At 32.5% G+C, this 17,990-nt stretch overlaps 1 protein-coding gene across 17 annotated transcripts in view; it reads left to right on the forward strand.

The window, feature by feature from the left end:
- NRXN1 (neurexin 1) overlaps positions 1-17,990 on the forward strand; it is a 1,215,464-nt gene that overhangs the window by 106,979 nt on the left and 1,090,495 nt on the right. For 9 of the 17 annotated variants that reach the window (XM_068971240.1, XM_068971223.1, XM_068971278.1 and 6 more), the window contains exons 2-4: positions 6,521-6,538; positions 9,814-9,843; positions 10,603-10,614. The exons of 4 other annotated variants lie outside the window; for them this stretch is intronic. In XM_068971240.1, the coding sequence (XP_068827341.1) occupies positions 6,521-6,538; positions 9,814-9,843; positions 10,603-10,614 (60 nt within the window). The remainder of the gene's footprint in view (positions 1-6,520; positions 6,539-9,813; positions 9,844-10,602; positions 10,615-17,990) is intronic. 4 more of the 17 variants (XM_068971250.1, XM_068971215.1, XM_068971287.1 and 1 more) reach the window with 3 other exon arrangements.

Raw genomic sequence — 17,990 nt, forward strand, 5'->3', positions numbered from 1 at the left:
TATTACTGCATTATATTTAGTAACCAGAGAATAGAACACCTTGTAAAGAAACCACCAACTTAAAAATATTTTGAAATATATTAAATTATTGGTATTTGACCAATTTTAATCTGAAAATAGTAATTTTATATGTTTCAACCTCAGGTACTATTGGACTAATTTTTTTCAGTCTTTGGAAAAGCATAATTCTTCATAACAGTCTTCCTCTTGTTGAAATATCCTTCATTTTAAAGATTACTAGATATTTAGTTCATTGTATGTAGCATTTTAGTGAACTTTGAGAGATTCCTGGAAAATTTTTAATTTTTAATGTACTAAAATTTTTAACATAATATTTTTATTTAGGAAAAATGTTAATTTCTCTTAAAGTTATTTTCAGTGAGTTTTATAAAACTTTAAAATTACGTTAGCCATAAATTGTAAAATATGTAAATATCTTGCATTTTAAACATCAAAGTAATGAAAAAACAAAGTTTTGAAGAACGGAAATATCTTTTTAATATTTATTGCATTTTACCTTATGAACTATTTGTTAAGTATGCAAAGGTCCTATGGATTAAAGATAACATGAATTATTTATATTAAATTAAATTTTATTTTTCCTTAAATAAAATATGTATAATTGATGGGTCATACAAACCATTTTCAATTTGATTTATACAAATCTAATTTGTTAATCTGTAAACTTACATCAATTTTATATCATATGAACCATTTTCTGTTTGATTTATATGGGTCTAATTTATTAATCTCTAAATTTAGGACTTGTTTTTATAGTATCGCTTACTTAGTCATATTTTTGTGCAATATCCCCTTAATTTAACGACAGAATTTTTTTCTGCAGGGAAATTAAATAGCCTTCTCTGAGATCCTAAGTGTAGATAAGTAAAATCAGAAGTATTTGAAAGTTTATTTTAAACATCTCTATAATAAAATGATTTGTAAAAAAAAAAATACTGTAGACATCTAGCATATGTTAGATAGTTCTCTCAAATGAAAGGTCATTGGTGTCCTTCAGCAGAATTCATCTACTCTATATTTATTGTTGAAGGACACATTGTGGAATATTCTTTGCTGTTACCCACACAAGTCAGAGGATGTTTCCTATTCATTTGCTCATTTAAAAAGTCATCCCTGAGTACTGACTGGCACATCTACAAACCCTCTAGATGGGGGTGATATGTTGAGTGGGTGGGTAGAAGTGTATTTAAATTTATTTTCCCAACTCCAAACCAAGAATTTTCCACCTCTAATTCCTAAACTGTTGTGAGTTTGGACTCTTAGGAAGCGATACTCCCCAGAACCAGCTTTCTTTGGAGAGTTGTGTAGCAATGTTTGAGCTTGGGTGGGAAAGTACACACCCTGATCACTGTTATCTGTAGCTTCCAGATGAAGAAATGTTCATTTCTCAGTAAGCAGTCACACAATAATAATGAGCACACACAATGTAGACTGTGCTCTGTTCATGGTCACTGTGAAATATCTTTCCCTCAGTCTGCTATTATTGTAAATGTAGAAATGTTGACTTCTCAAAGTTTAGATGTAGGGAAGAACTGAGACTATAAAAGCAGGATAAATCCTTGTAATAGGCCCTCATGAAAAGGAAATGCAGTGTAGTTTATGTGTGCTATTTAATATATACTTTAATATGTTCACTAACAATTGTTAAATTCCATTAGGACCATTGAACAGCTTAAACACAAGAATAATCTGCCATATAATTAGGCTTCCTTCTTCCTTCTTTCTCTTCCTTATTTCTTCCTCCATTAAGAAGATGGAAATCAGACACCACAAGTACTTCATCACAAAGTTGGTACCTGTGTGAAGCAGAAACACAGGCAGTCTCCAACTTATGAAAGTATAATCTCAATATATATATTTATAAATATATTTATTAGAATAAATAGGTAGAAACTCATCTTACATTTCCCAAAGAAACAAGACTGTAAGGCAGGGTAATCTCAGACCATTTCACCAAGGACTCATTAATTCCATATCTGGAATCATTGTATTGTACCAAAAGTACTGAAAGTGCAGTCAGATGTTACCCATAATTTCTTAGGGAAATAGTTTTATAGTCCTAAATGTGATGCCAAGATCCTCTCTGCTGCTTCAAGTTGGTTAGATATCCCTCTTTTTACTCCTGAACAGTGACAAGATCAGGAGGGAAACAGAGGGAAAAAAAAAAAAAGCTTCCCCAGGTGGCTTCTCTCATGCCCTAGGATCAGGATTCCAGGAGACTGAATGGGAGTGCCATTTAGGTGAATTTGAAACAAGTTGCTGAGCCCGTCTGTTAAAAAGCATTTTTGAAACTAGCCAAATTCCTGCCCAGATTTTTCTTTCCTTAAGAATCCATAATGGACCTTTATGCTTCCTTTTCTGTTTGTTCTTGCTCTTGATTCTGGCTGGCTTTTCTCATCCTCTAGGTGACTGCCGCACAGATCCACAGAACCAGTGATTTCCTTCATTTCCTGTCCTTGAAGCAGTCCTGCAGTACTGAGGTTTTCTAAAAGCTTTCACTGTTAACACCAAAAGAAAAATAAAACAAAGCTCCATCCTGTGCCACCATGAGAACCAGACTCTGCTATACAGGCATTTGGATTTCCCAAACGAGGGATGAAATCTTGAAAAATACTCTGAGGGGCTAGAATGGTGAGGGTAGACACTAGCAAGTGCAGGGTATGTTAGAAAGTAAATCAAATTGTATTCTGAATTCCTGCTTCTGCTGGCTAGCACCAGCCTCCAGGTTTGCTATTATGTACCCTACCATGGAGGGCATGGGTCTGAGTGGGAACCTTTCTGCGGTAGTGGCAGTCTTGATAGAGGAACGAAGGACGCCAGAAAAAATGTAGGGAGCCAGTCACAGGCAACTAGCAGAAAAGGAAGGAATCCCCAAAGGAGGAGAGCCTAGGTGGTAGCAGGAGTCTGCTTTGGGTCAGTTTTTAATGTAAAATGTAGCATATAAGTTGACTACTGCTTGTGCATTTAGATGAAGCATTTCATATTGCTAAACAAACACTGATTATACGAAAGGAGTTATTTGTGATATTTTATCCCATACTTTGATTCATTCACTTGGCATGATTAAATTTCTGATTTTCTTTACTTTCAAACAAGGACTTTTTTTTAATTTATTCATTTTTCTTTTCCTAGTAGTATGCCATTAAGATTATGTGCAAAAACTGTAATAATAAAGTTACCATCCTTGCCTTCTTATAAGCTGGTGCTCAGTCCCTTCAGTTGTGTTCACCTTTTTGTGACCCCATGGACAGTAGCCTGCCAGACTTTTCTGTCCATGGGATTCTCCAGGCAAGAATACTGGAGTGGGCTGTCATACCCACTCCAGGGGATCTTCCTGACTCAGAAATCGAACTTGCATCTCCAGCGTCTCCTGCATTGCAGGCAGATACTTTACCCACTGAGTCACCTGGGAAGCCTTCCTTATAAGCTGGGGACCAGCAGTAAAGCATCTATGAAGATGCTCTTTGGAAGTAATTTTAAAGCTTACAATTTTGCATACAGTTTAAAAGTCTGCCTCTTCCCTCATGTCAGCATACAACCATTATTCATAATGGGACTGATATTCTATTACTTGATTTCTCTATCTGTGAAGGAAATATGTCTTATCGGAAAGAAAAATAAAATTTAAGTCATATTGTTCATGATTTTATGTTTAATATTTTCACAATCAAAAGAAAAATGAAAGACTGTGATCTTTATATGTGGCATGGTAATCATAGTAAAGCTGATTACTAGAGACACAATAGGATTAGGTGAGCAGCATTTAGAAGCCATGGTTTTCTGCAAACCCAAGAGCTTTTTCCTAACTTGACAGTGTGTGCAGGTAAGGCTAGATGGAGTGCTTTCTGCCTTACATTAAAGAAAATATGCTGCTTTAGCTTTACATGGTAGCATGCCAGTTTTAGCATCTCTCTGTTGCTCCTCAAAATAGTATTTGGTTGCAAAGAGAAATCAAAAGTTGGTGTTATAAGAAAAACTTTTCTCTTCAAACTTGATATTGTTTGTTTAGTCCAAAAAACAAGTAGAAAAGAAAGAGAAAAGGATAAAAAAAAAATACATGGATAATGACTGTAAATGCTAGAGTTTTGACCATTTATATGTAGCTACTTCCAAACCAAAATAACCTAAAGATCATCTGTAGATTAACAGGTTCTACATCAACTAAAGCCAGCGAATGAATACCAAAGGGGTAAAATAGATTGAAACAAAGACAAGTTTGTTTTTTTTTCCAATCCTATAATTGAATCTGAAAATATATAGAAACTCAAGGAAAGTCTGTTCTAAGCCAATTTGTCACTTCTTCTTTAAATAAGAGTTAATACATTACCTTTCCTTTTACTCTAGTACTTCTGTAAAAAAATCTGAGTCTTATGAGAAGACTATTTTTGTGAACATGATCAAGTCAAGATTTGATTACACTTTGGGCATGACTTGGATTTGCATAACAGAAGTTCCTTTGGTTAAGCCTAGTTCTCTGTATTAGTAAGAACTCGGAGAAATGCCTTATGACTAGACAGGATCAATGGTATTGCCTGTGGCCCTGTGCCTTAGTTAACAGTGAAAAGAGAATGCACTTTCAGCTGACTTGACTGACTGACCTTAATTTTGTCAGCACACCTTCCTTTCCTCATATCCTACGAAGCCCATGTATAAAATTTTTGTCATGGCTGATTGTTTCATTGGTTTGTTTTCATTTTCCTTTCTCTATTAGACTTCCATGCAACACTTTACCAAAACCCCTTTTGGGAACTGTCCTACTCATGACTGTATTTGCTTAGTAACTCTCCTCTAAATTCCCTGATTTTGTCGTTTTACTCCACATATTTAATAAACTTGTTGAAAAATGAGCATCTTAAATGGAAAATAGAATTTCAAAGGATATCATTATAAAACCAAAGTGTATCCTAAACATTAAAGTATCTATATCTTTATATGATTCTCAATATAAAGCAATAAAACAAAAACTTAATGTTTGTGACCATGTCATATCCAAGTTGCCTTTGAAAAGTAATACATTCTGATTCCTTATTTGGTAGACAGGAAACCTAAATCAAACAGCAAATGACTGTCACATACCAATTATTTCAGTCATTAAAAAAAACTTTTTCTTTTAACATGAACTGTAGGAAATGAACTACTTTGTATAGGTGTAATTGTCTACATTTATCCATGTTCTATTATGCATTAAGGCCACGTCAATAAATGTAGCTGTGTTGATATTTCAGTTTCCACTTAATATATTTTAAACAAAATTGATGATTTTTAGTTCATTAGTAACTTTGACTATTAAGTAGCTGTTTGTTGCAACCTATAAAATGGTGCATTTGCAGTTATTCTTTTTTCTTTCAGCTTAACAGCATTTACTATTATCTTACTTTTTATAAATACTTTTCATCATGTACCCTCTTTTAAAAGCACAGCTAATTAAATATAAGAATACGACAAGAAATGTCAACATAGATATGCTTATTGTTGAAAACTTTTTTGTAAGTACCAAAATAATTGCTCTCACCCTAGTGCCATAAAACAGTTTTTCCTTCCATTTCTTACCTAGATCCCAAGCCCTGTGTCTCAAATAGTACTTCAATTGCCTTATAGATATTAATAGTTTTATATTGCATACACTTACATTGATTATGTGTAGTTAAGACGTGTAAAATCTGATTATATATGTTTGTATATACACATATGGAAATATACTTAATATATGAAAAATTTAGGTATTATATAGATACATGGACAAACAAGGGAATTTCACCCAATATTATCAGTATATTAACTACATTCATAGTCACACCCTAAATAGATGTACAAAGTGAATAAATCATTGTAAGCTTTGTCTTATGAACAGCTATCAAATGAATTTCTCTTGTAATGATTATTTTTTCTACTTTATATTTTTGAAAACCGCAATAAACTATTGTCATTTGTGAAAAAGTATGAACACATTATAAACTAAATAAATTACAGATTTTAGGTACATAAATTTACGTTGTGTTTTTTAAGGAAATAAATTTATTAGAAATATTTCAAGGCCATGATGTAAATAGATTACATATCTGATAGAATTGGAATATCTTTAAGTGAAATTTCATGACTACTTGTCATGAACTTTCTTTTGTCCAAGTAAGTCAAAATTAAAAGTAGAATCTTTTAGAACCGTTATAAAAAAGCTTTAGAAATAATTGCTAGGATAACTGTGCTAGCAGCATAGAAGAGTTATGTATGTTTTGCACAGGGCAATGAAAGACTTTTGAAAACTCCTTGCTCAGTACCCAGCAGTATTACTGAAATTTTGTCTCATATTCCTTAAATGCTGCCAGTGGGAGGGAACCTGCTTCCTGTGATTGTTTTTTTCCCCTTTGAATGGGAGCGATGGAGCACTTGCATGATGTGTTTGGTGCCTTGCATGAAAAAGACATGCAAAGGCAAGGTCTAGTCTGCATGCTGCTTAATGAATGTTTTTCCTTTTCTCTCCCTCCTTGTCATGTGCTTTCAGAAGACAACAATGTGGAAGGTGGGTGCTTTCTACTTTGTTTTCCAACTCTCATTTGCTTTTTATTTCTTAGTAATAGTAGAGTACATCTTGAATGTAGACGGTAAGTTGAACTTCTGAGTATTTGCTGATTTCTGGATTGTGTATCATTTTTCATATAGAACACACACTTTCAACTCCCTTCAGCCCCAAGTGTTATGAAACCTCTTCAACCTTAACTCCAGCCCTTGATGGACTTCAGCATCCCATATAAACCTTAGAATAATTATTTCAGTGTTCTCCATGGAAAAATGACACAATCTTGCTTCTTTTATTTTAAATGAAAAAATATATCTTTGTGGTTTCCGAACCCAGTGCATGATTCTCCATTTTTTTTTCTTGATCAAAATTATTTCTTTTGTAAATTTTGAGTATTATTATATCATCTCTAGCCCATTGGTTTAGTTTCAAATGATTTGATTTTTTAAAAAACACAAAATAAAGTATAAGAGGCATAAATTTAGATTAAAAATAAGCCATTGGTTCATGGAAATAAAAGCATTCAGCACTCCAGCATGATTACTGGTAAGTATATTTGTAATATTCTATGTCTGTTAAATAGAATTATGGTATTTGTTCAAGGTTTTCTAAAATTATCAAGAGCTTTTGAGAAAGCTATACATTTTTCCTGTTGAATTCAACAAACTAAAACATGTTTCAACATCTTTTTTTAAATTGAAAAAAATAGTAAAATATAGTTGATTTTCTATGTTGTGTTAGTTTCATATTTCAACATCCTTACCTTTAAGGAACTTAAATGCATTAGTGCATGTGCTTTAAAATGAATATGTAAAGGATAAAAACATGAAAAGAACTAGGAAGTGCAAAGAATTATGAAAGGGAAATTGATGTCATATCACCTTACATAATCATAGCATTAGCAGTTCAGATTCTCTAGAAAGAGTCCCCATCTAATGTAACAGATTAAAATTACTAAAATTTAATGTCTCAAAGAATGATTCATGGTAATACAAAATTGATCAGTAGCAGATATCAGCATATTATTTGTGATTATTTCGTGGATTCTTTCAATTGCTTAGTTGCCGAACATTTGTTTCATAATTTAAGTAAAACAAATTAAAAGTTTAAAAGAAATCATCAGCGAAAAATTTTCCAGGTATTGCTTCTGTAAATGGCATCTTTTTTTCTACAGTATAATTTAAATAGCATGTGAGTGTGCACTTGGTAAAGATATTACCCTTACAGGTCTGACTGACATTGTTCAAAATCATTCTCATTTATAATTGTGCATGTTATTTGAATTCAAAAGGTTGGTTTTTTTTTTTAAGTATCTTTTTGGCTTATTTTGTATTTCTTTAATCATCCTGTAAAAAGGTCTATGTTTTTGTTCTTTTCTCTTTAAATCCAGTTGCATTCAAAGGGGCTTTAAAATCAGCTTAATGAGCATGTATGACTCTCTCCTTACACATCTCATGAAAAAAATTGACAAGATTTTCAGAGTATAGGCTCATAAACTATTGTAATAAAGTTCATTCAATCATTGGAGAAGGAAATGGCAACCCACTCCACTACTCTTTCCTGGAAAATTCCATGGATGGAGGAGCCTGGTAGGCTCCAGTCCATGGGATTGCAAAGAGTTTGACACGACTGAGCAACTTCACTTTATTCGATCATAATTTTTAATGTCTATGTTTATAACTCCACTTTGACCATATAGTCTAGCTGCCTTGGAGGTAGGGAGTATAACACAAACAATGCAAATGTTATTGATATTTAAAAATTTCTATTCTTACTAAGGTAGTATTAAAAGCCATTAGGGGAATGTAAAAATTACATCTTGCACAGAATTATTTCCCTGATTTATTTTACAAAAAAGTTATGAACTATTGTTAGGAAATATATAGTAATTTTTAAATGAAATTAAATGAAAAATTGTATAACCTGGGCAGAAAAGCTGCTATTCTTAAGCATATAAAGTATCATGAGTCACCAATGAATCATAAACTTTTTAAACTGATTGTGATTTTTGTTTTGTTTAAAAATCACTTAGAAAATATAAAAGAAACTAGATTACAGAAATATTGAACTACTGTACTAAGTAATTTTTATATCATAATTATATGATGATTTGTAATTGTGTCTGCCCCACAGTAATGTGTAAATACCCCTTAAAATTTTAAGGCCATAATACAGGTTATTTCAGTACTGATTCAAGTAATATACAATGCTGTTTAGCTCAAAGCCTCAAATATATTTTATTAAATTTGTATGTATGCTTTATTTCTCTAGCATTTTCCCATATTCTTGAAATATATAGGGATTGAAATGTAACTTAATTTCTAAATTTAGAATAAAGAACTAGGAATTAATGCTGAAAAGTAAAACATATATTTATAGATAGTGAAATAATTTTTAAAAGAAAATTACCAGTGTTCTTTAGAAAACGGGTAGTCTTCAATCTAAAATTTTCAAGGAAGAATTAAAAATAATTTAAATAAACAAAAGGAATTCCATATTCTTTTAGAAAACTATCTTGATGAAATTATATCTTAAATATACTCATGTTAACTCATACTTTAATATTGAAGAAATGTTTAAGTAAAATGTTAAATAATTTTGTTTTACATGGAAAATTACTTAAGCCTGTTTAAAGGTCATCCATTGTTTCTTAAAAAAATTCTAACTTTACAACTGCATGTCTGATGATCTCTTTTATATTTGAACAAGCTTATTCAGTTCCTAACTGTGTCAGACAAGGGGCCATTTCTGCATTATCATTTCAGTGTGATTCAGGATGTATTTTTCTTTTTTTCATTTAATTATGAAACATCTCATTTTTTATGAGAGGAAAAAGATCAGACCCAGCCCATGTTTCAGGTATTCCCTTGGGTTTTTGTTTTTTGTTTTTTTTTTAAATATAATTTCGTCACCAAAGAAGGCAAACCCTGTGGGGGCAGTGTTCAAAACAGCCTTATCAGAGGGCATGCAGGGCAGATGCAATATTTAAGGGATTGTTTGGATTTTAAGTCATGCTCTTATGCTGTCGAATGCTCCAACTGATACATAGAAGAAATACACAGTGCAGCATATGCAAGTGTTTAAATTGCAGTTCTGTAAGTCTTTGCCCCAAAGCATTCCAACCCGGAGTTGAAAGAATGCTTTTGATTTGCCTCTGTGATACAGACACGTCTCATAGGAAACAAGATGTCTGTCACTGAACATTTTTGTCACTGTGACAACCCTGCCTTCCCATGCTCCCTTGTTTATTGCTGACTGTGCTCTTGTTTCCCTTCAAGGTCTGGCGCACCTGATGATGGGCGACCAAGGTATGGGCTCTGTTCCTTTTCCACTCTGCTTTCAGTGTTTTCTTGTTCTCTAGCCGCTTTCAAACCATTGCTGCAAAGGATGGGCAAATGCTTGCAAGTTATCTGGCTGCAAATAAAATGCATAACTTTGTTCACATTTTTTCATGTGTTTTTCTCCCCTTTATTTGTTGGTTTGGTATTGGTTTGCTCCTTTGACTTTTATTTTCCTTCATTCTTGCACTATATCTGCAAATAAATGAGACATAAGAACTTGTAATTGAGAGTTTCCATATGTTTATCAGCATATGCAGTTAAAGGTAGTTATAGTAAAGAAAATCAGAGAGCCATTAATATATGAAAGAAGATACTTGGTTTAATGTACTGCACCAAAAAGAGTCCATTTTTCACCCATGCATGGCAGTTTGGGAACATATGCAGACATCTTTGGCTTCTGGCTTCTTGAATGCTGAGTATAGTGTTCTACAAAATCAATACTTTTCTACCTACAGGCATTGTGTATCTCCTTTTGTGCAGTCTTTTAAAGTGAGCATGGGCTTTCTAATTTCCTGCACGTATTGCCTTAAAAAAAGGCAGATTTCTCAACATGTATTGATTATATCTCCATTTGTTTTCAAACCCTTATTTATACCTTCTTGTATATTTAATTTTCAAAGAGTAGTACATTTACATATATTCATAATTCTTATTGTTGTTTCTCTCCTCTTTATTCTCTTTGTATGGAAACCCTTTCTTCATGGAACCATTTCATCAAATCCATAGGTAAAAGTAAAGGTATTACGTTATTTTATTTCTTCTTAATATCATCTATATGAATAATAGTGTGTCTAAGTTATGCAAATATATTTAGACCTTTTGGCATTAGTAATGGGCACTGGGAGGTAGGTGTGAGTGGTAATGAATATTTTATGAATTTAAGGTAAGAAAAATCCATCAAAATGTTTCCCTCTGTTTTTTCTTGTTCTTTAGAGTATTTTTTTTTAATGTCAGCAGCTTATATAATTAGCATATTTAAAGATTAGTTACAGGTTTCAGTGTCAGTTTTTGCAGTATCATTTAATGGTAGTTAAATAATGAGTGTAGCCACCAGAAACATATCATCCTCAAATATTTAATTCTGGAATACACCTGCACCAGCTATTCTGCCTAAGAATGTAAGTCAAAGCATGTGCAGCGTTGAAATGTACTGCTGCAGGCTCATCAGGCTGTGGTCTTCTAGATGTTATATAAACATGTTGACTCCATGGTAGCTCTAAAAGGTAGTGTCATAAGAGAGATAAAGGCTCAAGACAAGCCTGCTCTTTCTTTTGTGGACACTAACTTTGTTTTAAGAACATTGTCAACTAGATATACATTTCTGCATCCCTTGGTAAGTCAGGCATGTGTATTCTTTGACAGTATTGGTGCCAAATTTAAAAGCATGCTTAGTTTGCCATTTAGAACCATCCACGTTGTGTTTAATGTTTTCATTAAAAGAAAATAGATGACATGCAGCTGTGGTAAATATAAATATGTCTCATAGCCTTTAACCATTTTTAACTGTGTATGAATGAATGTGCCCTTGGTATCTAGTTTTGTTTTATTTTGGCTGTTTTAAACACAAGCATGTGTTTCTTTGAGTTCTCTGAATCTCTCTTTTGCTCTGAACCTTAATCAGGTGAATTGGTACCAAAGCACACAGTTCTCTCCTTTTACATTACTGTCATCCAGCAGGGAAGCTTTTCTGTTTAAAAAAAAAAAAAGCCCTGAATATGAGTGTAGAAATAAGTAAGAGAGGATATCAAAGTTTTAAATGTGTAACATAGACCTTTAGAAACAAATGTTGTCTGAGTATTTTGAGCCAATAAAAAGAGAACATATGTTATTGCAGTTTGTATTTTGGTCAGCCATTGCAAATAATATAACTTAACCTTATTTTACACTTTCAGAAACTGTGAAAATGACAACATATATCAGTTCTTTTAGAAATTTTATGTACCATTTGGGATACTTTTAAAATTCTTTTTTTTTTTTTTTTGAGGCTAAACTACTGTTACTTCCATTTCTGAAGTGGGCATTTTCCCCCAAGTTCCATAGTATAGGAATCAGGCTGACATAGAGGGAAATGTATTTATATTTTATTTTACTAGCTGAGTGAAGTAAATGTATATGTGTTTGTATATGTGCATGCATATATTTGTATGAATGCATGTGTATACATAACTTTCTAAATATACATACACATATATATCAATTACATTGTGAAAAAGTAACTCTTAAAAATAATACTCTAATTATATAACCATTTAACTCTACATATGGAATAATTCATTTTTATGCTTACCTGATATTCATTTTGGTATAATTAACGTTGTGTCACTTAACTTTATTCAGTTGTATTATGTCAGTCATAAAAGTTTTCTATTGACATGTGTGTCAAAAATATTTTTGCTTTACCAGTTTTCATCAAATTTTATTTCTCAATCAGCACAAAACTATACAGGACAGGAATTTGGTATTTACTTTACATTATTTTTCTGTTAATAGGGCTAGGACACTTCTTGGTGTTAAATGGGATATGAAGACTTTGAGATGGACTTGGGTATTTTGTAAAACAGTGATCACCTTTACATGTTGGTTAAGCTATATATATATATATATATATATATATATATGCATATATATATAATGAGAAACATGATTTGTAAGTCTGCATTAGTTGCAAATTAGTTCAACAAATCTGCATTCTAGAACAAAAAATCCAGTCTTGACTGTGATGAATCATAAATGAGTGTCAATAAAATAAGGAATGAAAACATGGAAAGAAATGGAAGTGCCGGGAGAGTGGTAAATAGTATGATTAGTGATGGGCATTCAGAAAACATAAAGATAATATGAATCAGGGTCTCCTTTAGGAGGCTATCCTACAAGGCAAGGATAGCCTTGTACCACCTGTTGGAGGAGTCAAAAATGTCTAGAAACTTTACAGTGTAGCCTTTTGTATCAGGTTAAATCCTAGTTGTGCATGAAATGTGTTAAATCTACCTAATCTTAAATAACATAATGCATGGAAAATTCATGCTTGTCAAATCTTCCCGTCAAATTTTAATCCTGAAACATTTTTTGGACCCACCATTTCTCTTTAGGAGTAGTGAATTCAGGTGCTCTGGAATAATCATTTGGGAATTAAAATCTTCCTTTATTGAATCCAGAAGCAAAACTAGCTTCAAGAATATTATTGCTATCATTTTGATATATTTTATATGGATTCTTAGGTATTTTCTAAACTTTTAAATGTCCAGTGACAGACAATTGTATTACATTTTGTACATTTTTAAAAGGAACATTTCTTCTGATAACCTCCTTCATCCTCCTCCTCAGGCTTCTCTCTAGAGGTAAGCACTGGTATCACTTTGTGATATATCCTTACACAGTTGATATGGATCCTTCCAAACTCCGTAATTATTTCTTCAGGGTTTGAAAACTGCAGAATTCCTTATCATATTGTATGACAAAAGCAGATAAGTCAGCTGGAGACGTGTTAGGGCTCGTTGCTTTGCTGGCAGAATCAAAATGAAAGAAATAAAAACTTTTTCACTCTTTTTGTAGACCATCTTGACTCATATTTTGACTTGGTCATTCTGTTTCACATTTTAGAGTTGATTATTTTTATTTGTTTTCATGTTTTCTAAATGATTACAGTTAGGAATAATGTTTATTTTCTTTGGGATAACTAAGAGAGATAATATTCAGGGCCAACCAAACTCCTATTGGTTGTGGTTAGATAGATTCAAGCAGTCTTTGTGACACTGTGTTTGCTTTCTTTCTAGGTTTGAGATTTGCCACAGTATTGTTAGGACTATTGACAATATTAACTTTATTTTCCACTCCTTTTGAGAATCTAGATTTATCTATTTGTCTGGGAAGGCAGTTTTTTGCTTGTTTTCTTCTATGTGTATTTAAACTGGTCACTTCATTCTAACAATTGATTATATTTTACTCTAATATTTGAGAGAAATGAATGACCATTTAAATCAGAAAATGTCAAAGAAAGTTACACTGCAAATCCAGCCATCATTGACTGGTTAAATAGCTGAGAAGCATAGGTTAATAATTGTCCATTAAATGATGATCAAAAGCCTATATTTTCCATCATAACAATTATTATAACTGTATATATTTATGTGAATGATTATATATTTAATGTCAACTTTTCCTAGTAGAATGTAAGCTCCATGAGGGCAGGAAGCTTGACTTTCTTTTTGACCATTGTATTTCCAGAATGTCTTTCTTACTGTATCTTGAACTTGGGGGTGTATTGGAAAAGGTAGATATAGAGGAGGACATGGAGGGTTTGTGGTGGACATAGTAGAGGGTGGAAAAGTAAAAGGAAACTTGTAAAAGTAACTAGAAAGAATTGTAGCAATAGATTATATTGAATGCTGTCTGTCTCTACACTTCTTTTGTTTCCGATCATATCCTTTTTCAAAGCTACAGTATTTCTTTCTAATAAAATATCATTCTGGTATCACTTTAATATGTCTTAACCTATGAACAGCAATGGTAAGGAAGTAAAAGGTCCCTGTATTTTTGTGTTTGTAGGTTTTCAAAAATTTTAATGTGATTCACTGTCACAGTGGCAAATAATAAAACCGTATTTTCTAACTTTCACTATTTGTGTGATAGCAACACAGGACATTTCCTGAAATTCACATATAATGTTAAACTAACTAATGCGGTTTCCATGAGTTCTGAGTTCTTTTTTTTTAACCTGTATCAATTGTGATGTACCATAAGACTTGTATTTAAATTGGGTTTCAATTGGGTTTCAATTGGGTTAGCATTGCAAGCTTTCAAACAAGCCAGAATTTGTCGTATCTGTGATATGTCTTAATGTGATATGAGCATATTTGCTATTCCTTTCATTTGTAAATCCTGCACTATATTTGCAAAATAAGTTTCCATTTGACTCTTTCAAATGTTTATTGTTTGATTATCTGTGTTTCTCATGATACTAGAAAGCCAAGGTATTACAACTGTCAACCATGTAATTACACATTTCAAAAGTTCCTAAACTTCATTGTGTTAGTGAAAATGAAGATCTTAAAATGGAATAACTGTAAAGAAAATGCAGATTTTTCTCATAACCTTGTGTTAATATCTATATATAGTTAGTTCCACTCACCTAATTGATAAGCAGTATCAAAGATTATGTATTTAAAATTTTACCTGTAATGTGAAGCCATAACTAATATTCTATTTTTAAAATAGATTTGGTATTATTAATACTTAGAGAAAAATAACATATTTAGTAGTAGTATACATCTTCTTCTGTTTCCATAATTTTTGTTTCAACTATCATCTTTGTGACTAATTTGTCTGTGAAGTGCAGTTTCCAGTTACCAACGTCATGATGCATGTTTGTTTTATAACTCGGAAATACATTTTACTGTGATATCTGATATAGAACTAATTTAGTTTTGAAAATATCATATCTCTCTTCTTTTGTATGGCTTCTGAAGTCATGTCTCCTCATTTAGCTTCAAAATATCAACTATTCTTCATTGCTCAGAAGCATTTTTGAGTGTTGACAGAATCTTAACTGTATTGAAATGCTTACGTGTGGTTCATTTGCAACCGAGGCATAATTTATTTCTGTTTATTTATTGTGACTTCTATTGTTGCAGTACTAGAAGCTCCTCAGCCACAGAACATGGAAAGACCAGAATTTCACTTCATGAAATAAGATATTAAATGTCTACTTCACTAATGTAATATACTTAGAAGGCTACATGACTGTTTAAAATTTGGTATTTATTTTGCAGTCTTCTTTAGCCTACCTGCCTGTCAGTTCTGAGCACAATGAAGAAAAGCTACTGGAAGAGTAAATATTTCTGTATTACCTCTTGCTGCAGTTTAATGGTTTTTATCATTATGTTTTTACTATGAAACGCCCCGGCACCTTTTTTATATCTTCACTCTTGGTTCTGTGATGAGAAGCTTCCTATTTAGATTCTATACACAATTATGACATTGAATAACTGGTAAACTAAATAAGGATTTTGTTAAGCTTGTAGTGGATTAATTAATCCTCATTTAACAGCACAGAAAGGATTCTTCACAGTCTAACAGTTTAAAGAATGAGGTAGTATAAATATAACTTTAGATTCTTTACTGAAATAGATCATAAATAGCAAAAAAAAAAATTATATCATATTGAATATTAAAAGGATCATTTCTTTTACAAAATAATGATTTTATCTTATTTATCCATGTTGAAATGTATTTTTGTTAATCTGAAGTGAAGTGAAGTGAAGTGATAGTCTCTCAGTCGTGTCTGACTCTTTGTGACCCCATGGACTTAGTCCATGGAATTCTCCAGGCCAGAATACCGCAGTGGGTAGCCTTTCCCTTCTCCAGGGGATCTTCCCAACCCAGGAATTGAACCCAGATCTCCCACATTGTAGATGGATTCTTTACCAGCTGAGCCACAAGGGAACCCAAGAATACTGAAGTGGGTAGCCTGTCCATTCTCCAACAGATCTTCCCACCCAGGAATAGAACCAGGGTCTCATGTATCGCAGGTGGATTCTTTACCAATTGAGCTATGAAGGAAGCCTAAATTAATCTAGGTTTAAAAAATCAGAATCTTTAGGCTGGTAAGTAGATATGTCTTAACTTGTCTTGGCCAGTGGTTTTAAAGAATACTGTAATTACCCAGGATACTCATTAGCTCATATGCTAAAGGGACTCGAATCTTCAACTAGAATCAGAACTTTGTAGCAGAAAAGAACTTTTCAGATAATCTTTACAAATTGTTGACACTATTTTATTTATAACATATAATGGGAGACATTGCTTATTATGATAGGCAAAACACTGTGGAAATTTTGGCTAAAATAACTGATACAGATTTATCAACTCTAAGGAGACCTTAAGACTTTGCTCCACTTAAACACTAATAGTCATGAAACAGGATTCTATCTTCTTATTTTAAAAATAAAGTTAGAGGTAGTATGAAGGAAACTCCTCATAAAGTATTATATAAGATGCTATTGTTTCTCATTTTGAAGATTTCATTTTAGGGGAGTAAAATATCTTAAACAAAGGACCAGTATAGTGTGATACGTAAGTACCACAGTCATAAGACCTGTTCAAATCCTGCATTTCCTTTTTGCTGACCCAGGGCAAATAATTCAGCCTCACATGTCTAAATCTTAGGATCTGTATTATTAGCTAATAAAAATACTCCATTCTCCAGTATGCGGTTACATGACAAATGCAAAAATAAGTAGAAGATGGTTTCTATCAATGGTGATGCTGAAACATACTGTACACCCTTAAATTAAGTAAATCTGGAAACTAATAATCTGTAATATGCCCAGGATTTTAAGATGTTATTAGTCTCAAAATCTGCCTATCCTATAAATGCCCTATTATTTAGGATTCTATGATTAAGTTATAAATAACGACATCAGTGTCCTGGTGGCTCATACTACAGAGAATAGTGGCACAATTAAGCATGAAAAGTTAATTCTACTTAACCATATTTAGATATCCCTATTTCTCTTTTACATTTTCACATTTCTCTCACGTAAAATGATGAAGTTGAAATAAATTGTCTTCCCTTTGAACAAATCTAGGAATTCTCGTTTCTTTATATGCTGTTCTTTAAATGCAAATTAATGAACTGAAGGGGTCAGAAAGAAATATTTTCTTGTGGACTGGAAGTACCTCCTAGAGAAAAAAATTTTTTATGAATTAATGTTTAGCCTCATTAATAACTTACCAGAGTGATATATGAGTTGAGTTTATACTACTTCGTCACCTGAAGACCAAATTTTCAGACAAGCTAATTAGGGCTTTCTCTTCTTTGATAGGTATCTTTGAGGGAAAAATAACATAATTACCTTGAGATACTAAAATAATTGCCTATACCCTCACATCCTTCAAGATTTTGCTCAAATGGCACCTGAGTCTCAAGAGACTTGTTTTGACAGTCAAATTTAATACTATGATTTGCCCCTTTCCTGAACTCTCTTACTCCAGTTTATCTCCCATAACAATTATCTTTTAACACACTTTAAAATGTTAGCATTTATTTTGCTTACTGTTTATCATCTGGTTTACTTCAGCAAGAAGATAAGAGAGCAGAGATCTCTGCCCTTATA

This window comes from Capricornis sumatraensis, chromosome 1 (genome assembly GCF_032405125.1).
Source record: "Capricornis sumatraensis isolate serow.1 chromosome 1, serow.2, whole genome shotgun sequence".
Classification (NCBI taxonomy): domain Eukaryota; kingdom Metazoa; phylum Chordata; class Mammalia; order Artiodactyla; family Bovidae; genus Capricornis; species Capricornis sumatraensis.